This window comes from Acanthaster planci, linkage group LG12, assembly GCF_054643075.1.
Source record: "Acanthaster planci isolate LZ-2023a linkage group LG12, COTS_SCS, whole genome shotgun sequence".
NCBI classification, from domain to species: Eukaryota; Metazoa; Echinodermata; class Asteroidea; order Valvatida; family Acanthasteridae; genus Acanthaster; species Acanthaster planci.
In genome coordinates this window covers 2,242,876-2,264,977 of record NC_141788.1, presented here as the reverse complement: position 1 = coordinate 2,264,977, position 22,102 = coordinate 2,242,876, and the positions used below count along the sequence as shown (strand labels likewise).

The 22,102-nt window shown below is 40.1% G+C and overlaps 1 protein-coding gene across 3 annotated transcripts in view; it reads right to left on the bottom strand.

The window, feature by feature from the left end:
• The window catches only part of LOC110989561 (uncharacterized), a 62,875-nt gene that overhangs the window by 31,063 nt on the left and 9,710 nt on the right, over positions 1 to 22,102 (bottom strand). For 2 of the 3 annotated variants that reach the window (XM_087143764.1, XM_087143763.1), the window contains exons 9-35: positions 20,318 to 20,560; positions 19,544 to 19,813; positions 18,503 to 18,745; positions 17,905 to 18,156; positions 17,360 to 17,629; positions 16,771 to 17,040; positions 16,068 to 16,310; positions 14,989 to 15,258; positions 13,971 to 14,213; positions 13,374 to 13,625; positions 12,829 to 13,098; positions 12,240 to 12,509; positions 11,533 to 11,775; positions 10,454 to 10,723; positions 9,366 to 9,608; positions 8,813 to 9,064; positions 8,269 to 8,538; positions 6,842 to 7,087; positions 6,449 to 6,691; positions 5,639 to 5,908; positions 4,572 to 4,817; positions 3,602 to 3,844; positions 2,998 to 3,240; positions 2,399 to 2,659; positions 1,426 to 1,674; positions 990 to 1,232; positions 323 to 568 (exon numbers count right to left, since the gene is read on the bottom strand). In XM_087143764.1, coding sequence (XP_086999890.1) covers positions 323 to 568; positions 990 to 1,232; positions 1,426 to 1,674; positions 2,399 to 2,659; positions 2,998 to 3,240; positions 3,602 to 3,844; positions 4,572 to 4,817; positions 5,639 to 5,908; positions 6,449 to 6,691; positions 6,842 to 7,087; positions 8,269 to 8,538; positions 8,813 to 9,064; positions 9,366 to 9,608; positions 10,454 to 10,723; positions 11,533 to 11,775; positions 12,240 to 12,509; positions 12,829 to 13,098; positions 13,374 to 13,625; positions 13,971 to 14,213; positions 14,989 to 15,258; positions 16,068 to 16,310; positions 16,771 to 17,040; positions 17,360 to 17,629; positions 17,905 to 18,156; positions 18,503 to 18,745; positions 19,544 to 19,813; positions 20,318 to 20,560 — 6,864 coding nt within the window. The remainder of the gene's footprint in view (positions 1 to 322; positions 569 to 989; positions 1,233 to 1,425; positions 1,675 to 2,398; positions 2,660 to 2,997; positions 3,241 to 3,601; positions 3,845 to 4,571; positions 4,818 to 5,638; positions 5,909 to 6,448; positions 6,692 to 6,841; positions 7,088 to 8,268; positions 8,539 to 8,812; positions 9,065 to 9,365; positions 9,609 to 10,453; positions 10,724 to 11,532; positions 11,776 to 12,239; positions 12,510 to 12,828; positions 13,099 to 13,373; positions 13,626 to 13,970; positions 14,214 to 14,988; positions 15,259 to 16,067; positions 16,311 to 16,770; positions 17,041 to 17,359; positions 17,630 to 17,904; positions 18,157 to 18,502; positions 18,746 to 19,543; positions 19,814 to 20,317; positions 20,561 to 22,102) is intronic. The other variant, XM_087143765.1, reaches the window with a different exon arrangement.

Below are 22,102 nucleotides of genomic sequence, written 5' to 3'. Positions count from 1 at the left end.
AAATTTACATCGATGGGTAAAAATCATTCAGTATGACTTTGATGTGGCCTTGATTATAATCTTTCCAATGGAACACTGAGCAAAGGGCAGACACAGATATGAAAAAGTCTGTTGGTGACAAATATACGGTAGAGTGATTTTTGACTAGCTGTATACTGCTGGCTGAGGTAACAGGAAGAGTTGCCGCAAACAATATTAGCGATTACTGAGTGATCCTTTATTGGCAGTGAACATGTTATCCTGTAGACTGTAACACGATTTTTCACATATTTTGCTAACGCCTGCAATTACCAACATTTGCTCCATTAAGTGGATGTCTCACCTACGACTGTGACGGTGAAGTTGCAATATGCAACGTTACCGCTGGAATCCATGAAGGAGAACGAGACTTGGGTTACTCCAAGGTCAAATGCAGAACCATTTGTGTGGGAACCGACTGGGACAATTGGTATCCCATCGTTATCTGCTCCTGTCGGTTGTCCAAAAGTCGTGATGGCTGTGGCTAGGCCTTGGTCAGTCTGCTTGTTAATGTTTCCCGGACAGAATGTCACAGTAGGAGACTGGTTATCTGTCACATACAAAACAATTGAACACATAAAGTGTACAGCCTTTCTCCACACACAAGGCCTGAATAAATTCCTGCCATCTGATTGGTGGACCATCCATTATATCATTGAATTATTCATGCCATTGTGTAGCTATTCAACAAAAATAGCATTATAATCCATGCCGCTGAGGTCAACAGATTCTAAGCCACCAAACATGAAATTCCAATTCACAGGTGATGCAGGCATTCAATCAGGTGGAAATGTGCGAAATAAACAATGAATGTTTGACATTAGTACAATGGAAACAATTTATTGATACATGAATGTGTAAATGATCCATTCTGCGGAGCAAAGTCAATTCATGAAATGATTGTAAACACTGTCATCAAGAAGTTCCTTTCTAAGCATTTAACTCCCACGTCTTAATATTGAGAAACTCACCCTCAACTGTAATGATGAATGAACACATATCTGTGTTATTACTTGGATCCTCGGCTGTGCAAACGACGGTCGTATTTCCAATATCAAACGCATCTCCAGACTGTTTGGAGCAATTTACCATGACGGAACCAGAGTTGTCTACGGCGGTAGGATCCATCCAGGTGGGGAACCCATAGGGACTGTCAAGCCTGGTAGAGACGGTGTCGTTTCCCGGACAACTAGTAATATTGGGCCGTTCGGCATCTGAATGACAATAAGAAATGAAAATTTCCATGACTGCCAAAAATTTGGACATCAAGCAAAGAAGATGTTAATGTTACCTCCAAAAGTGTGATCATGTTCTTTTCAAGTTTCACCAATTTGAATGTCTCCAGTTCTTGACTGTGGACAGTATAAAATGTTGAACATGGACGCCAAGGACAAGGTATCAACTCACCAGTCACAGTCACAGTGAAGTTACAGTAACCGACGTTGCCTGCAAAGTCGCGGGCTGACAGGGACACAAAATTGTCACCAATGGCCAAAGGCTCGCTCACGGACAGGACCTCACTCTCCACGCCACTTCCGGAGTCATTGGCGGCAACGCCAAAATCAAAAGGTGAGGCCGTGTCTGAGCCGGGATCAGTCATCACGGGAGCAAACCAAGGTGGGCATGGGCTTAATGTGGGTGGGGTCATATCAAACACTGGAAGGTGAAACACAAAATCGACTTTGAACTGTCATTCCACAATTCAATACATACGCAATGTACTAAAAAAGAAGAGATACATAAGTGTGAAGAAAACTCATCACAATTTTATTATAAAAAAATTGAAACGACGGAAGCCAATGGGGCAAACAAAGTAAAAGCATAAATACTTCTTAAGCGGAGAGGACACTGCTATCGATGATTTCCTGTGATTGCTTTACGTGAATGTTATCTTCTTGAACAAATTCAACTTGTTTGGTATAATGTTTGTCTACTGATTTCTTTCCTTCTGGTCAATTCAAGTAGAAAAAATTTAGTTACTATTATGATAGAATGACCTGGTTCCCTAAGTATTCATGAACTAGGGCCAATTTCATAGAACTACCTAAGCACAAAATTTGCTTAAGCATGAAAAAACCTTGCTTGACAAAGCAGGTTACCAGCCAAAACTCCATGTGATGTATATTGTTTTGGAATGGTATTCAAATGTCTTTGGGTGAGCATAACAATCACTTAGATTTTGAGCTGGTAACCTTTGCTTTTTAAGCAAGGTTTTTTTTTCCCGCTTAAGCAAATTTTGTGCTCAAGCAGCTCTATGAAATTGACCCCTGTTCTGAGATTGGCATTGATGGTACCCTCCCCCATTGCAAAACCACCCATCACACAGAATGATTTGCTTCTCTTATATGATGTCATTGCTTCTCACAGTTTAACATCTCACCATTCACGGTCACCAAGAAGACACACTCCAAAGTGTTGCCCGCTGTATCTGCTGCTGCTATGGTCACGGTGGTGTTACCCTCTGGGAAGGGTGAGTTGTTGGTGAGTGGGGTCACCGTCACCGTGGGGGCCATTCCAGAGTTGTCTACAAAGACGGGCTCGGTCCACATGACGGTGGTGTTGTCTGAATTCATGTCTTGTATGAATACCACAATGTCTGTGGGGCACTGCGATGGTGCTTGGAGAGTGGGTTTTTCCTCATCTGCAAAACAAATTGTCGAGTGTCATGATGGATTTCAGCTGCGACTCTTTGACACACTAGGAAAATACAACTCACAGCTGCCTTGAAAGATAAGTATTTTCACTTCTTTACGCATCTGAGAAGGATGAAAAAATGACGAGCACCAACGCTGTTACATCGTCTTTTTGGAAGGTTCAAATATTTCTACAATAGCACGATACTTCATCCTGTGAATGCTCCTTTGAAGATCAAATGTGATCCAATGGCAAAAGAGACACATTTGGAGCCAAACATTTCCTTCTATAATTCACAGCAGAAAGGATTCTATGAACTTTTCACAATCTCCAGTTTGCACTCACCAATCACAAGAAGTGTCAGCCTACAGACTTCGTTGTTGTTGGCGTCATCTATCGCCACGTACACAATCGCATGAGGGCCGATTGGGAACTGGTTTCCTGTCCGGCCCAGGCCGGCAATGGTCACGGAGCCAGAGTTATCCTGGGCTGTTGGCTCAGTGAAATTTGGTATCCCATAGCTCTGTCCGCCAATTGTGGTGATGTTGAAGCTGGCTGGACAGTTGAGAATAACTGGTTTCTCTTCATCTGAATCAGGGGAAACAGAGAACAGGTCTCTCACAAATAATGACACTTCCTGCAGATTGCCGTGTGCATCGGTATTTTTTCCTTCAAATTTTTCCATCATGCATCAGCTGCGCCGTATTTCAAAAGTATTTGGATCAGCACGCAGGCAAGCGTTGAACATTTAGCATAATGCACGTGAACATGCACCTGTTGGCACTGTATATGCAGCAGCAATTTTCCTACAAAAGATGGCGTCCCATGAGAGAGATCTTTACAAAAAAAAGTAGACTCATTTCTGTTATATTCATAAACATAAGTTTCTTTCCATGTGTACAAAAGAAATTGGTCACTGTTCGTAATTAGAATGGCGGCAGGCACTCACCAATGACGGTGACCTTAAACTGGCAGGTGTCATTATTCATGGCAGCATCCGTGGCTGTAAGTGTCACTATTGTATCTCCAAGGTCAAAGTTACTGCCATTGACATGGTCGGATGTGACCGTCACCGTTCTTGGAACATTATCAGTCACTGTGGGTTGGTCCCAGGTGACGGGGCCATATGACTGGTTGAACGCTGTTGGTCTAGATACATTACTCGGGCATGTGATAACCGGTGGCACATTATCTGTAGGAAAATCACAACGCACAAAAACGACCTTAATTAAAAAAATCTGTCATCACATCAACCATTCAAATACGGCTGGAAGGAGAAATAATCATGAACATCATGATCATTATTTACAATAATGAAACTGGTAATGCCCACTATCTCCGACAGCCTGATCAATATGCCATACATCATCATTATCCCTGCTCTTGCAGTTCTATCCAAACTGTACAGCGCATTCAACTGTATCTCCGCTGTGCTTTCACATGCATAACCTACAGTCTCCAATCACATGGGGAAGTATCCCACAATGCAATGTAAAATCATGGCAGCTTCTCTGAGTGCTGTGCTTTCACATGCATAACCTACAGAACCAATCACATGGGGAAGTATCCCACAATGCAATGTAAAATCATGGCAGCTTCTCTGAGTGCTGTGCTTTCACATGCATAACCTACAGAACCAGTTACATGGAAAAGTATCCCACGATGCAATGTAAAAACATGGCAGCTTCTCTGAGTGATGTAAATGAAAGTTGACACTGCTGTATAAAGTTCTGCAAAATCACTCCGTGCATCAAATGCAATATCGGAACTCAAAAGACGGTTTGTGGCGTTCATTTTAGAGAAACCTCCAGTCAACAAAATAAGTCTTGTTTTCATTACAATTAAACGATGCTGACTTATACTTGTGCCGAGATGATACATTTCAATTGCAAACAGTATTAGAAATGAAAGCTACACACCTATCACAGTGATAGTGAAATTGCAGTAGCCAACATTGCCTGCAGAGTCGGTTGCATTGTAGACAATGGTGATCACTTCACCGATGGGTACCATAGTGCCGTTCTCTTGAGAGGCCACCGCCATGAGGGCATTGCCCGAGTTGTCTGTCACCGAGGGCTCAGACCAGGTGATGGAGGCATTCACCTGGCCATCAGGGACAACCAGCAAGTCGTCGCCGGGACACACCAGAACCGGATCCTCTTCGTCTGTTGGGTCAGGAGAGACAGAGAGAAAGAAGGAAAATATGCTGCATTATGTCGTGTGGATTCTACAAGTATCTGACTGAAGCACGCCTTGGGGGAAATAAAAAGGATCGAGATTACCAGTGGCTGTAGCATGCTGTTCAGACATGGATAAGTGGGGGAACTGAGGAGGGTCACTGAGGGGTAATACATGACAGGAAAAGAGGGGGGCATACCAAAGGGGAAATCCAGGGAGGAACCAGTGGGGCTGTATATGTGCCCAACCCAACTCAGCAAAAAATATTGTTGAAAACTAAAAAGGAGAACGTTTTTCTTTTCTTCTTGTGTGTGATAAATTTTTTAAAATGTTGCACCAACCCAAAGAAAGACCACAAAATGCTACTATTAAACACTGTCCAAATTTTTTTGAAGCCCCAAAATTGCATCCCCTGAGTTTGGTTCTGGAACTGACCTTGGGACACCTTTTTGGTCAACCCTAACTCCCTAGGATGTGTGCAAAATCATATTAAAATTGGAGGATTCAGGGCTGTTAGGGTTAGAGTAACTGGTTCATACAAAAACTCCTATTTTGCATAAGAGCTGCCTGGTCTTAGTCAAACATTAAAAAGGCAGTTAAAGAAACTTTAAACTTTTAACAGTCAAGTTAAACTGCGAGCTAAGCGTGTCTGCACATGTATTGTATAATCAAGATGGAAAAAGCTCTGCAGAAGGAAATGGTTAGAATTATTTAACAGACTACCTGAGACACTGTGTTGAAGTGACAGCCACTGGTATATCAAAATGTGATATTGGAATGTTTGAGAAATGTAAAAAAAGGTACTTACCAATCACAATGATGTACGCGTCGCATGTATCATTATTCATGGCATCGTCAGTAATGATGTACTGCAGTAAATGTTCACCAGTAGCCAGGTCAAAGGTCACACTGTCACCAACACGATATGTTGTACCAGCGACATCAATGGTGATGTTATATTGGCCTGCGTTGTCAGAAGCCGAGACTGCATCAGGCAGTGGAAGTGTGACATCAGCAGCACGGAAATCAGTGGAATTAGTTTGATTGGCTGGACACATAATGGTAGGAGGCTCATTATCTGCAAGTGAAAGAGAAAACAAATTGTATTACATTATATGCACCTGACTTTTTTTTCACTTGTACTGTGCAACTCTTTAGTGCAGTTATTGGCATTTATCTATTAAAACTTTGTGATGAAGTACCAAGTAAAATTCTAGTGTTTTCCTGCACAGGAACATGTCCTCCTAAATCAATGCATAGGTCCCAAAATTTTCAAGATTTGACCCTGACTCAAAAAAAAAATCATTTCAAAAACATCAAAATTAATCACACATCAACATCAAGCACTGCTTCAATTGGACACATTTTAGAGACTGCAGAAGATCTTTCTCACAGTACTCCCTAGTTGGGAAAACAAATGGACGATATGTAATCCTTGATGATAAATGCTTCAATGTCATTTGGTTTTGGATGTTTCACTTCAATGCTGTGATGCATGAAAGCATTCTTGGTACAGCTGTCATTTTTCTCATGAATTAAATCAGTCAAAACAGATTATTTCCAAATCTAACTTAGGGCTTACATACTTAAGATCTCTGGTTTACACGCATGCACTTACCTTGGACTGTGACTGAGAAGAAGCAGAAATTGGGATTATTACTACTGTCCTGTGCATTAACAGAGACCATGACTGTGCCAATATCAAACCGATCTCCAGAGTCACGAGACAAGGTAGGCATGATGTCTTCCCCTGAGTTGTCGGTGACGTTGGGTGGAAACCAAGTCACATTAGCATAGTCCTGTCCAGGGTCTGTATCCACCACGATGTTATCTGGACACTCTATACTTGGGGCTTCCATATCTGATTAGAACGATGTAAACAAATACTGTTACTATTATTGTCACGATCCGTTTACATTTCATTCCAATTTGCATGTGGAAAATAAAAACCTTCATGACTTTTCACTTAGTAAAGGAAACCAAAGCATTATTTCATGTATCGCAGTATTACCCAGGATCCTGACGATGAAAGTGCAGTTGGCACTGTTTCCACTGTTATCGGTTGCTATAAACTCCACCAAGGTGTCACCAATTGGGAAGAGAGTCACACCGGACGTTGCATTCGCCACAAGTTCAATGGACATTCCGGAATTGTCCGTGACTGTAGCATTGGCAAATACTACTGTGCCGTTTGGTGAACCTGGATGTGTATTATCATCTGCCATCGAGGGACAGGTTATTATCGGAGGCTCATCATCTGAAAAGGAAAAAACAGTCCATTAAATCCAGGTTTAGCTTTTGCAGACCGCAATGATTGGCAACTGACCCACTGATTCCTCTTGGAAAGATTAGATACTGAGACAGGCTTGATTTTGTTTCAGCCAGGAAATTCACTGACAGTCTCACGAAAGTTGCTTTCTTTTGGCATGGGCTGGACCAGCATGGGCCAAGACAGCAGCCTTTTCACGGCCTACAGACTGGATAAACGTCCTCCTTGTAAAGTGACTGAGGACATCTGCTATGCTGAGTGAGCGGTTATTTTTTTCCCTCCCGTGGGCATGCCCCTGACGGGGGGTTCTCATGACAACATCTACTCTCTTGGAAGTACGTTACACTTCCCTTCAGTTGACATGCAGCCAGACAGGCAGGGCACCTTTTGCAGTGATCGAATTCAACTTACACAATCAAATTGTAACAAAATCCCAGCACGATTTCATGAAATTACCAATACGGCCAAAATTAACTATGGACAAAGTGGTCTTAGTGATGGGCCTTTCAATTATGGGTTAAAAGCAGGTTATTATAATAAATACTTGCAATGAAATATCAAGACATAGTTACAATAAGACAACAAAAACAGCAAATCCTGACACTAACCTAGCAACCGAGGGAGTTCAAACAAACTCAGCTAGAATACTAGAAGGTATAAGATTCTCTGTTTACTTCTGTTGTAGGGTATTATAATTGGACTGATTTGGCCCTTTCTTATTTATCACGATCATCATTCCACGGTCTCATGTAATGTTTTACCTTCATTACTTTTTTGGCTAGGCATATTGGAGAGATAATAACTCCCCTAGAAAACTGGTATCAGAAAAGCCGATTGGTATCTTCCCAAATGAATCTAACTATTCAGCAGTTCATCATCAAAAGGGTCACAAATAATCAGGCAAGATTCACAGAATTACAAGCATTAAAAGAAAACTTCGAGGCTTATGAAAGGACTTGGGGTACTCCACACAAGCTCTTACACTTTGAATAGTCTCCTATTATATTCAACAAACACTACAAGTACCAACAGCAGTGATATTCGTGTATGACAGGAAAACTTGGGCGCTTATGAAAGGACTAGAAGTGTTCTACTCAAGATCCTTGCAATTAAATCTTAAGAATAATCAGTTAGCCTATGCTTTGATATTCAATGAACATTATACCTACCAATAACAGTGACAGTCATGTTACACATTTCACTGTTTGTGGCATTATCGGTTGCAGTGTATTCCACCAAATGCACACCCTCTGCCAGACTCAACATAACAGGGTCACCAACGTTATACTGGGTACCAGCAACATCAACAGAGACAGTGAAATATCCTGAGTTATCAACACTGGAGTCCAGAGAGGGCAAGGTTAATGTGGCAAAATCTTGACCACCATCAGTGGAAACATTCTGGTTGGCAGGACAAGTTATGTTGGGAGATTCAGTGTCTGTAAAGTGAAAAAAAAAATCAAAAATGGAAAATGAGAAACTTGATGCCATGTACCCAACTACAGTCACAACAAAATATACCCCACACCCATTCCAAAATTGCCTCGTGTTTAACAGATTTACCAACTGCTTCGACACGGCCGAGTTTCACACACGTCTGTAATTTAACTCATGAGTTATCAACACAGACAGTGACAAGTAACAATTGAGGAAAAATAATTAAACCCTAATAAGAATTCTAAACACTTATAGGAATGTATTTTGCAAACTCACCCTCAACAGTGATGAAGAATTCACATGAGACTAGATTGTTGCTGTTATCCCGAGCTACACAATTCACACTCTCTGTACCAATATCAACACTGAGTACAGCTCCTACACCACTCCCATCCTTGAAGCAATTCACGACTGACACCTCTACATTATCAGTGGCTGTAGGTTCAATAAAGTCTATGGAAGCAGACGGCAAACCAGGTGACGTTGGATATGTGAAATTGGTACAGTTGAGTTCAGGATTCTCCATATCTGTAATAGAAATGAAAGTGGAAACATTCCACAAAGCATAGGTACTTTTCTTATTTCGTATCCATCAGTTTTTTGGTAAGGCGGTGATAAATAAAAACTTTTCCTGTTGGGTTCCATACCAAAAAATCTGGGAATTACAATGTGTTAACAAAATATGGCAAACACAAGACAAAATACCCCCGTTAGAAATATTAAAGATCCCTTTTATCCCAATGTTATCTCATATAAAAAATTTGATATTCTTCCAATCTTACTTATAATCCTTGAACAAAATGTGATACAAGAACTGGGTTTATTTTACCTTGTACTGTCACTGTAAACATACAGGATGCAGTATTCCCGCTATCATCTGTAGCATTGAACTGTACTGAAGTGTCACCAATAGAAAAGATTGAACCTGACATTGGATCGGCTACAGGTGTAATAGACAGCATGGAGTTATCAGTCACATTGGCGGGGTCAAAGGTTACATTGGCAGTGTCCAAGCCAGGATCAGTACGAACAGGTCCAAGTGAAGGGCAGGTAATTTGAGGATCCTCAGTATCTGCAAATGAAATGGAAGGTACACAGTAAAATCGGGGCTAAAAGCAAGACTGATACAAGTCTAGGGATTATTCAGATGGTTGCGGAGTTTGTTTGGTTATAATGTCGCCAAAAGAAAATTCTTCGTAGATTCTTGTTTGGCAGCACATGTATGGTTGTGTATGGTTTTCTAAAAATAAAGAATCAAGTGTCCTGGAGATGAAGTGCAACACACATCACTCAATGCCTACAGCGACCAAGGAAGTATTAATTTAATTCCAGCTTTCACTGGTTTCCAAGCTTTTTCCAACGAAGATGCAAGATTCAAGCTTCCTTTAAAACCACTCTGGTGCCTGGTGCTTTTATGTCAATTAACAGCACCAAAAAGGTCAATGCAGCATTTTCCTAGCTGTGCCTTCTGCTTGAAAACTTCATCTGCCTTTAATATAAGAATCTTTGAAGGATTATTATGTTTTTTAGGAGTCCATTTTTTGTGTGTCCCTGTCACAATTGACAAAAGATTTTGTAAGTTCAGAACACATTTCCTAATTTCCAAGAGTGATGAATTAATGCAAATTACCTGGTAAATAAATAGTAAAAGTTGAAATAAATTCCGGTGATATTTCTATGTCAAATAACAAAGGTCAGATGTAACAGGGACACAAAAATGGCACACTTTTGGACCTCTAATTTCTGGAATTACCCTCATACTAACATCTGTATGTCAAAACGGCACCAAAAAGGTCAATGCAGGGCTGACTTAGCTTTGCCTTCTGCTTGAGAATTGCATCTGTCTTAATAACGAGGGGTCTTTGGACGATTATTAGTGTTTTCAAAAAACAGACCAATACTAAGACCGGCACCTACCAATCACAGTGATGTACATGTCACAAGTATCATTGTTCATGGCAGCATCAAAAATCGTGTACTGCAGTAAGTGTTCACCAGTAGCCAGGTCAAGGGTCACACTGTCACCGACACGATATGTTGTACCAGCGACATCAATGGTGATGTTATATTGGCCTGAGTTGTCAGAAGCCGAGTCTGGATCAGGCAGTGGAAGTGTGACATCAGCAGCACGGAAATCAGTGGCATTAGTTTGATTGGCTGGACACATAATGGTAGGAGGCTCATTATCTGCAGGTGAAACAGCAAGCAAATCATCTTATTTCTAGATATCATATGCAACTAATTTGGTGCTTACATGTACTGTACATTATTTGTTTCACTTCTCACTTCAAAATCCTCTTATTACAACCAGCTTATTCCTGGGTCTAAATGCTGATATACCGTCGTGATTATTCTAGGATGATCACTGGAGTAATTTCCGTGAAATTATTTGGAAAGCAAACACGAAACATGCACTGTTGATGACTTACAGTACAAAGTGCTCTGTTTTGGGCTACCTTAAAACAATTCCAAATTGGAATCACCATGAAACATATTCTTATGGTGAAATCCTCATTAACCCTTTTGATTTTATTGGGACACCTGTCAAACCATTCTCAGTTAGAAAACTGATTATAAATAAGAATAGTGTCAGAATAGAAGGAAAACCTGTCATTTCTCTTGATGAAATATCACATTCAGTAATGATACTTCAGGAGAACTAACAAATAAACAAGGTTTAAACTCAAGAAATCATTGCTATAATAACACTCTGGTATCCATAAAATTGTTTTCTATGACAGAGCTCTTCACTGTAATAGATTTTATTTACAAGGCCAAGTTCAGATCCAAAGTGGTAGCCATCATAGGCATTTATTAAGCCTCTCTGTCTGCATTTACACCAGGATTATCACCATTGGAGTAATGAAACTTCAACAAATGAATACAAGACTGGATATAATTGGCCATTTCCTCTACTTTACGCCAGAAATGAAAATATCACAGGGATATATCTGCCACAGCTGAATGCTGAGCACTGATCACCATGACAGACCTACCTAGAACATTGACAGTAAAGTTACACAAAGCTAGGTTTAAATGAGAGTCTGTGGCGTTGACAATCACTACAGTTGGACCAAATGGGAACTGATCTCCTGAAGAATGGCTCAGCATCGGTGTTATGGATTCCCCTGAGTTATCAGTCACATTGGGTGGAAACCAGTCCACAATGGCAAAGTTCTCTCCCATGTCGGCATCTACTTCAATGTCGCCTGGGCATTCTATCGTGGGGTTTTCATCATCTGATAAAATGAAAGGAACTTTAGTTCAACCTGTGATAACAATTCAAAGTGATTCCAACTTTAAGACTGTCTGATTACATGTTGGCAAACCCGTAGCTGACTGAAAAGTTTGTCTTATTTTCAAAGGTGTACATGTAAGTGTATGTTGGAAGAAGAGTATCATCCATTTTAAAAAAACTAGTGTCAAAATGAGGGCAAAGAGTAGAAATTCCCACAAGCTCAGCTCTTGAAGAAAAGTGAAATACGGCGACATGAATAAACATTTTGAGAGAGGCAGTTCCCCCTTCCCCGGCTCTTTGGGGTAAATTAAGCTCAAAGAAATTTAGGATCAGACTGTTTACCATGATAGTACATGTCGGTAATATCTATTGGTGAAGTGAACAGCACGGAAGAGGGACTCACTGAAACTCTGATGAATGCAGTACACATTCTTGAAATCAAAATGATTGACCAAAAACACCTACCTGTCACAGTGACGTACACATCACACATTTCACTGTTTGTGGCATTATCAGTGGCAGTGTATTGCAATAAATGTACGCCCTCAGTCAGATTCAGGGTAACACTGTCACCAATTTTATATTGCATGCCAGCAACGTCAACAGAAACAGTGAAATATCCTGAGTTGTCAACACTGGCATTCAGAGGAGGTAATTCATATGTGGCAAAATCTTGGCCTCCATCAGTGGGAACTGTCTCGTTGGCAGGGCACGTGATATTAGGCGATTCACCATCTGGTATTGCAAAGTATTGAAAATTAATGTCAGTCGTTATAGGAATCTATAGGCAGGAAGAAAATTTTCTGACATAAGGACCTACTTGTCAAAATCAATTAAAACGTGTTCTTCAGTGAGCCTGTAATGAAATGTGGATACAGATATAACACTTCATCATTAAAAGGGTCACATGAGGTCAAGTAAGATTCTGAGAACTGCAACTGTGACAACAAAAATCAGGGCGTATGGAAGGACTTGTAGTGTTCAACACAAACCTCTACTTATAACATTATGAAAAGCCTTCCATGCTACCATATTCAATGAACATTATACCTACCAATAACAGTGACAGTCATGTTACACATTTCACTGTTTGTGGCATTATCGGTTGCAGTGTATTCCACCAAATGTACACCCTCTGCCAAACTCAACATAACAGGGTCACCAACGTTATACTGGGTACCAGCAACATCAACAGAGACATTGAAATATCCTGAGTTATCAACACTGGAGTCCAGAGAGGGCAAGATTAATGTGGCAAAATCTTGACCACCATCAGTGGAAACATTCTGGTTGGCAGGACAAGTAATGTTGGGAGATTCAGTGTCTGGAAAATGAAAAGAAGATTAAAAATGAAAAATCAGAAACCTGATGCCATGTACCCAACTACAGCCAGAACAAAATATACCCCACACCCATTCCAAAATTGCCCCTTGTGTTTAACAGATTTACCAACTGCTTCGATACGACCGAGTTTTATCCACATCTATAATTTAACTCGAGAGTTACCAACACAGACAATGACAAATAACAACTGAGGAAAAATAATTAAGCCCTTATATGAACTCTAAACTCTTACGGGAATGTGTTTTGCAAACTCACCCTCAACAGTGATGAAGAATTCACATGAGACTGGATTGTTGCTGTTATCCCGAGCTACACAAGCCACACTCTCTGTACCAATATTAACACTGAGTACAGCGGCTACAGGACTCCCATCCTTGAAGCAATTCACGACTGACACCTCTACATTATCAGTGGCTGTAGGTTCAATAAAGTCTATGGAAGCAGACGGCAAACCAGGTGATGTTGGATATGTGAAATTGGTGCAGTTGAGTTCAGGATTCTCCATATCTGTAATAGAAATGAAAGTGGAAACATTCAACAAAATGTTGGTAGTTATTTCATCCATCAGGTTTTTAAATGACACCTGTCACTGAGGTGATAAATAAAACTCTTTCTGTTAGGTTCCAAATCAAAACAAAAACTAGAAATTAAAATGTGTAAACACAATATGGAAGACATAACAAAATGGCCGCTTCCAAAATATCAAGGATCCTTTTATCTCAATGCCATCTCATATTATTAATACCAAAAACCCAAATACATATTCTTCCAATGTTTCATGTAATTTCCTAAACATTTATAGTTTTATGTAATCCTCGACAGAATTGCAATTGAAGAGTTGTTTTATTTCACCTTGTACTGTCACTGTAAACATACAGGACGCAGTATTCCCGCTCTCATCTGTAGCATTGAACTGTACTGAAGTGTCACCAATAGAAAAGATTGAACCTGACATTGGATTGGCTACAGGTGTAATAGACAGCATGGAGTTATCAGTCACATTGGCGGAGTCAAAGGTCACATTGGCAGTGTCCAAGCCAGGATCAGTACGAACAGGTCCAAGTGAAGGGCAGATAATTTGAGGATCTTCAGTGTCTGAAAATCAAACACATGGTCAATGGTAAGTGCGGAGCTTAAAAGCAAGACTTCTATTTCATGAACATATTAACAACAGAAACAATTCAGAATAAGACCAAATAAAGTCCAGGAATTGTTCGAATGGTTGCAGAATCTGTCTGTCGTCGTAAGAAACTTCTTATTCCCGTACGGCAGGTATATGGTACATAAACATGTCGGTGGCTGCTCTAGAATCAAGTGTCCTAGAGATGAAGGGCAATGCACACCTTTCAAAGCCAATGACTACCAGGGAAGTGTTATGTAAAATCCAGTTTTAACTGGCCCCAAAGCTTTTTCCAATAAACAAGACAATGTCATATTCAAGCCTACTTTCGAAACACTCTGATGCTTATGGGTAATTCCAGAAATTAGGGGTCCAATTTGTGTGTGTCCCTGTCACATCTGACATACGGTTTTGTAAGTTTAGAACACATTTTCTAATTTCCAAGAGTGATGTAAATTACATGCCAAACAAATGGTAATAATTTGAAATCAATTCCGGTGATATTTCCATGTCAAATAACAATCATCAGATGTTACAGGGACACAAAATGTCACATTTTTGGACCCCTAATTTCTGGAATTACCCTTGCGCTAAAATCTGTAGGTCAAAACGGCACCAAAAAGGTCAATGCAGTGCTGTCTTAGCTTAATTGCCTTCAGCTTGAGAATTGCATCTGTCTTAACAACAAGGGGTCTTTGGACGATTATTTGTGTTTTCTACATACAGATCAATACTAAGCCCGGCACCTACCAATCACAGTGATGTACATGTCACAAGTATCATTGTTCATGGCAGCATCAAAAATCGTGTACTGCAGTAAATGTTCACCAGTAGCCAGGTCAAAGGTCACACTGTCACCAACACGATATGTTGTACCAGCGACATCAATGGTGATGTTATATTGGCCTGAGTTGTCAGAAGCCGAGTCTGGATCAGGCAGTGGAAGTGTGACATCAGCAGCACGGAAATCAGTGGCATTAGTTTGATTGGCTGGACACATAATGGTAGGAGGCTCATTATCTGCAGGTGAAACAGCAAGCAAATCATCTTATTTCTAGATATCATATGCAACTAATTTGGTGCTTACATGTACTGTACATTAGTTGTTTCACTTCTCACTTCAAAATCCTCTTATTACAACCAGCTTATTCCTGGGTCTAAATGCTGATATACCGTCGTGATTATTCTAGGATGATCACTGGAGTGATTTCTGTGACAATATTTGGAAAGCACACACTAAACATGCACTGTTGATGACTTACAGTACAAAGTGCTCTGTTTTGGGCTACCTTAAAACAATTCCAAATTGGAATCACCATGAAACATATTCTTATGGTGAAATCCTCATTAACCCTTTTGATTTTATTGGGACACCTGTCAAACCATTCTCAGTTAGAAAACTGATTATAAATAAGAATAGTGTCAGAATAGAAGGAAAACCTGTCATTTCTCTTGATGAAATATCACATTCAGTAATGATACTTCAGGAGAACTAACAAATAAACAAGGTTTAAACTCAAGAAATCATTGCTATAATAACACTCTGGTATCCATAAAATTGTTTTCTATGACAGAGCTCTTCACTGTAATAGTTTTTATTTACAAGGCCAAGTTCGGATCCAAAGTGGTAGCCATCATAGGCATTTATTAAGCCTCTCCGTCTGTATTTACTCCAGGATTATCACCATTGGAGAAATGAAACTTCAACAAATGAATACAAGACTGGATATAATTGGCCATTTCCTCTACTTTACGCCAGAAATGAAAATATCACAGGGATATATCTGCCACAGCTGAATGCTGAGCACTGATCACCATGACAGACCTACCTAGAACATTGACAGTAAAGTTACACAAAGCTAGGTTTAAATGAGAGTCTGTGGCGTTGACAATCACTACAGTTGGACCAAATGGGAACTGATCTCCTGAAGAATGGCTCAGCATCGGTGTTATGGATTCCCCTGAGTTATCAGTCACATTGGGTGGAAACCAGTCCACAATGGCAAAGTTCTCTCCCATGTCGGCATCTACTTCAATGTCGCCTGGGCATTCTATCGTGGGGTTTTCATCATCTGATAAAATGAAAGGAACTTTAGTTCAACCTGTGATAACAATTCAAAGTGATTCCAACTTTAAGACTGTCTGACTACATGTTGGCAAAGCCGTAGCTGACTGAAAATTTGTCTTATTTTTAAAGATGTACATGTAAGTGTATGTTGGAAGAAGAGTATCATCCATTTTAAAAAAACTAGTGTCAAAATGAGGGCAAAGAGTAGAAATTCCCACAAGCTCAGCTCTTGAAGAAAAGTGAAATACGGTGACATGAATAAACATTTTGAGAGAGGCAGTTCCTCCCCAGGCTCTTTGGGGTAAAGCAAGCTCAAAGAAATTTAGGATCAGACTGTTTACCATGATAGTACATGTCGGTAATATCTATTGGTGAAGTGAACAGCACGGAAGAGGGACTCACTGAAACTCTGATGAATGCAGCATACATTCATGAAATCAAAATGATTAACCAAAAACACCTACCTGTCACAGTGACGTACACATCACACATTTCACTGTTTGTGGCATTATCAATGGCAGTGTATTGCAATAAATGTACGCCCTCAGTCAGATTCAGGGTAACGCTGTCACCAATTTCATATTGCATGCCAGCAACGTCAACAGAGACAGTGAAGTATCCTGAGTTGTCAACACTAGCATTCAGAGGAGGTAATTCATATGTGGCAAAATCTTGGCCTCCATCAGTGGGAACTGTCTCGTTGGCAGGGCACGTGATATTAGGCGATTCACCGTCTGTCATTGCAAAGTATTGAAAATTAATGTCAGTCATTATAAGAATCTATAGGCAGGAAGAAAATTTTCTGACATAAGGACCTACTTGTCAAAATCAATTAAAACGTGTTCTTCAGTGAGCCTGTAATGAAATGTGGATATAGATATAACAATTCATCATTAAAAGGGTCACATGAGGTCAAGTAAGATTCTGAGAACTGCAACTGTGACAACAAAAATCAGGGCGTATGGAAGGACTTGTAGTGTTCAACACAAGCCTCTACTTATAACATTATGAAAAGCCGTCCATGCCATGATATTCAATGAACATTATACCTACCAATAACAGTGACAGTCATGTTACACATTTCACTGTTTGTGGCATTATCGGTTGCAGTGTATTCCACCAAATGTACACCCTCTGCCAGACTCAGCATAACTGAGTCACCAACGTTATACTGGGTACCAGCAACATCAACAGAGACAGTGAAATATCCTGAGTTATCAACACTGGAGTCCAGAGAGGGCAAGGTTAATGTGGCAAAATCTTGACCGCCATCAGTGGAAACATTCTGGTTGGCAGGACAAGTAATGTTGGGAGATTCAGTGTCTGGAAAATGAAAAGAAGATTAAAAATGGAAAATCAGAAACCTGACGCCATGTACCCAACTACAGTCACAACAAAATATACCCCACACCCATTCCAAAATTGCCGCTTGTGTTTAACCGATTTACCAACTGCTTCAATACGCCTGAGTTTTATCCACATCTGTAATTTAATTTGAGAGTTATCAACACAGACACTGACAAATAACAATTGAGGAAAAATAATTAAACCCTTATAAGAATTCTAAACACTTACAGGAATGTGTTTTGCAAACTCACCCTCAACAGTGATGAAGACTTCACATGAGACTGGATTGTCACTTGTATCTCGACTCACACAAGCCACACTCTCTGTACCAATATTAACACTGAGTACAGCGGCTACAGGACTCCCATCCTTGAAGCAATTCACGACTGACACCTCTACATTATCAGTGGCTGTAGGTTCAATAAAGTCTATGGAAGCAGACGGCAAACCAGGTGATGTTGGATATGTGAAATTGGTGCAGTTGAGTTCAGGATTCTCCATATCTGTAAAAGAAATGAAAGTGGAAACATTCCACAAAATGTTGGTAGTTATTTCATCCATCAGGTTTTTTAATGACATCTGTCACTGAGGTGATAAATAAAACTCTTTCTGTTAGGTTCCAAATCAAAATAAAAACTAGAAATTAAAATGTGTAAACAAAACGTGGAAGATATAACAAAATGGCCACTTCCAAAATATCAAGGATCCTTTTATCCCAATGCCACTTCATATTATTAATACCAATAACCCAAAATACATATTCTTCCAAGATTTAAGGTAATTTCCTTAAGATTTAAGGTTTTATGTAATCCTGGACCGAAATGTAATCGAAGAACTGTTTTATTTTACCTTGTACTGTCACTGTAAACATACAGGAGGCAGTGTTCCCACTCTCATCTGTAGCATTGAACTGTACTGGAGTGTCACCAATAGGAAAGATTGAACCTGACATTGGATTGGCTACAGGTGTAATAGACAGCATGGAGTTATCCGTCACATTGGCGGGGTCAAAGGTCACATTGGCAATGTCCAAGCCAGGATCAGTACGAACAGGTCCAAGTGAAGGGCAGATAATTTGAGGATCTTCAGTGTCTGAAAATCAAACACATGGTCAATGGTAAGTGCGGAGCTTAAAAGCAAGACTTCTATTTCATGAACATATTAACAACAGAAACAATTCAGAATAAGACCAAATAAAGTCCAGGAATTGTTCGAATGGTTGCAGAATCTGTCTGTCATCGTAAGAAAACTTCTTATTCCCGCACGGCAGGTATATGGTACATAACCATGTGGGTGGATGCTCCATATATCTAGAATCAAGTGTCCTAGAGATGAAGGGCAATGCACACCTTTCAAAGCCAATGACTACCAGGGAAGTGTTATGTAAAATCCAGTCTTAACTGGCCCCAAAGCTTTTTCCAATAGACATGACAATGTCATATTCAAGCCTACTTTCGAAACACTCTGGTTTTTATGGGTAATTCCAGAAATTAGGGGTCCAATTTCGTTTGTGTCCCTGTAACACTGACAAAAGATTTTGTAAGTTTAGAACACATTTTCTAATTTCCAGGAGTGATGAATTAATTTTTTATGCAAATTACGTGCCAAACAAATGGTAATAATCTGAAATCGATTCCAGTGATATTTCCATGTCAAATAACAAAGGTCAGATGTAACAGGGACACAAAAATGTCACACTTTTGGACCCCTAATTTCTGGAATTACCCTTATACTAAAATCTGTATGTCAAAACGGCACCAAAAAGGTCAATGCAGGGCTGACTTAGCTTTGCCTTCTGCTTGAGAATTGCATCTGTCTTAATAACAAGGGGTCTTTGGAGGATTTTTATTATTTTTTTACATACAGATCAATACTAAGCCCGGCACCTACCAAGCACAGTGATGTACATGTCGCATGTATCATTGTTCATGGCAGCATCAAAAATCGTGTACTGCAGTAAATGTTCACCAGTAGCCAGGTCAAGGGTCACACTGTCACCGACACGATATGTTGCACCAGCGACATCAATGGTGATGTTATATTGGCCTGAGTTGTCAGAAGCCGAGACTGCATCAGGCAGTGGAAGTGTGACATCAGCAGCACGGAAATCAGTGGCATTAGTTTGATTGGCTGGACACATAATGATAGGAGGCTCATTATCTGCAAGTGAAAGAGAAAAAAAATTACACTATTTCTAGACAGTAACGTTACTTACATGTACCAAGCACTTTTTTAGATCTCACAATAAAATCCCCAGTGGGAAACCCTTCTAAACAAGCCTATTTTTGAGGAAAAAAGGAAAACAAAATAACTTCTTTCCTCAAAGGTCACGTTCAGTATCAATACTTCAAAAGAACTTGCAAATAAACAGGGTTTAAACTGAAGAAACTATTGCTATAATAAACATTCTCCCTCTACAAGGTTGTTTGGTTTAAAACAGGTCTTCCCAGTAATTGTTTTTATTTCCAAGGCCATGTTCAGATCCAGAGTGGTAGCCTCTCCATCTATATTTATTCCAGAATTATCTCATTAAGGTTAATGAAAATTTCAACAAAGGAGTACAAGATCAGATGAAATTGGCCATTTCTTCTTCTTAACATCTTGAATGGAATGTCACAGGGATGTCTCTGCTACAAATATGCTGGTAACTGATCACAGACCTACCTAGAACATTGACAGTGAAGTTACATGAAGCAAAGTTTGAATGAGAGTCTGTGGCGTTGACAATCACTACGGTTGGACCAAATGGGAACTGATCCCCTGAAGAATGGCTCAGCATCGGTGTTATGGATTCCCCTGAGTTATCAGTCACATTGGGTGGAAACCAGTCCACGGTGGCAAAGTTCTCTCCCATGTCGGCATCTACTTCAATGTCACCTGGGCATTCTATCGTAGGATTTTCATCATCTGATAAAATGGAAGAAAAACATTATTTTAAAGAAACATGGTGTGGCACAGATTTAGCCTTTCTTAAAACCTTCTACCCAACCTGTGAATTAAGAGAGATTTGTGTATTGAATGCCTGTTTTTCCAACACTCAGCCTACTTTTGAAGATGAACTTCCTCCATGCAGCTCTTGCACACAAGTCTCCACTGAGCTGGACTACAGTGTATCGTCGCATATCTGATGAACTGGCGAATTGACCGCTCTGGTGACTTTCAGAGTTTATCTCACAAACTGACCAATAGGTTTCAACAGCAGTATTCGACCAAAGTCTTGCTCATAGAGCCAAAATCCCAATGGGGAAATGATTTCAAAGACCAATTTTGTATCTTATAAAGAGGGTTGCGATAACTTCTTAACTGAAAACGTGTTGTCCTTGAAAACAGTGATATTTCATATTTGTCGGTTTGTCAGATGTATGTGCGACGGGATGTGAATTGAGCTGACCAGGAGCGAGGCCTATGGCCTGTTTGTTTCACAAAGATCTGGATTGCAATCAGTAATCTGACGGTTCACTGACAAAGGAAACCATCTAACGTAAAGAGCAATACTAGCTTTGGGGTTTCTGATCCAGATCCGGATTTACGTGAAACAAATAGGCCTATAATATAGTTTTGGAGGCATTAAACATTTGTCAGTAAAATTGAGTTTACCATTGTTAAGCATCCAGAGAACATCTATAATTTTCTCTCAATTTTATTGGGATTTGAAGTATTGCTATACTGTATGGGCAACTATTTCATCTTGGTTTAGACAATGTTAAAGTTTGTTTAGGCAACTTTAATCAAAGATATATAGTTAAATTTACTTGATTTGGAATAGTTCATTATTCCAACATGCTTTCGATTCTAAAACTAATATAAAAGTCAGATTTAAATTTAATAAAAACTAAATAATCACCCATCTTGCTTGGTACAGATATGGGCACTGCGAGGGCAACATTGGCCCCCCTTTGCCTGCCCCCCCCCCATAAAAAACAAAAAATCTTACAAATACCACAGAATTGATCTTCTTCCTCCATTTATGCTTTATCAAATTTCTGCTGTGTATTTTGACCCATTGAAGAAGCCCTGCCCTCCAGGACAGGTCTTGTGACTAGTCCTGTGTCTGGTCTTGTGACTAGTCCTGTGTCTGGTCTTGTGACTAGTCCTGTGTCTGGTCTTGTGATTAGTCCTGTGTCTGGTCATGTGACTGGTCCTGTGTCTGGTCATGTGACAGGTCTTGTATCTGGTCTTGTGTCTGGTCTTGTGGCTAGTCCTGTGTCTGGTCTTGTGACTAGTCCTGGTCTTGTGACTGGTCCTGTGTCTGGTCATGTGACAGGTCTTGTAACTGGCCTTGTGTCTGCTCTTGTGACAGGTTTTAGGACTAGTCCTGTGACTGGATTCAAATAATCATTGAGAGCAATCATACCCCTTCTCGATCATTAACCCAAACATTCTAAACCCAACAAGTTGATGCATGATTTCAACGGTCTCTAGGCATTACGCTTAATAATGCGTAAAAAG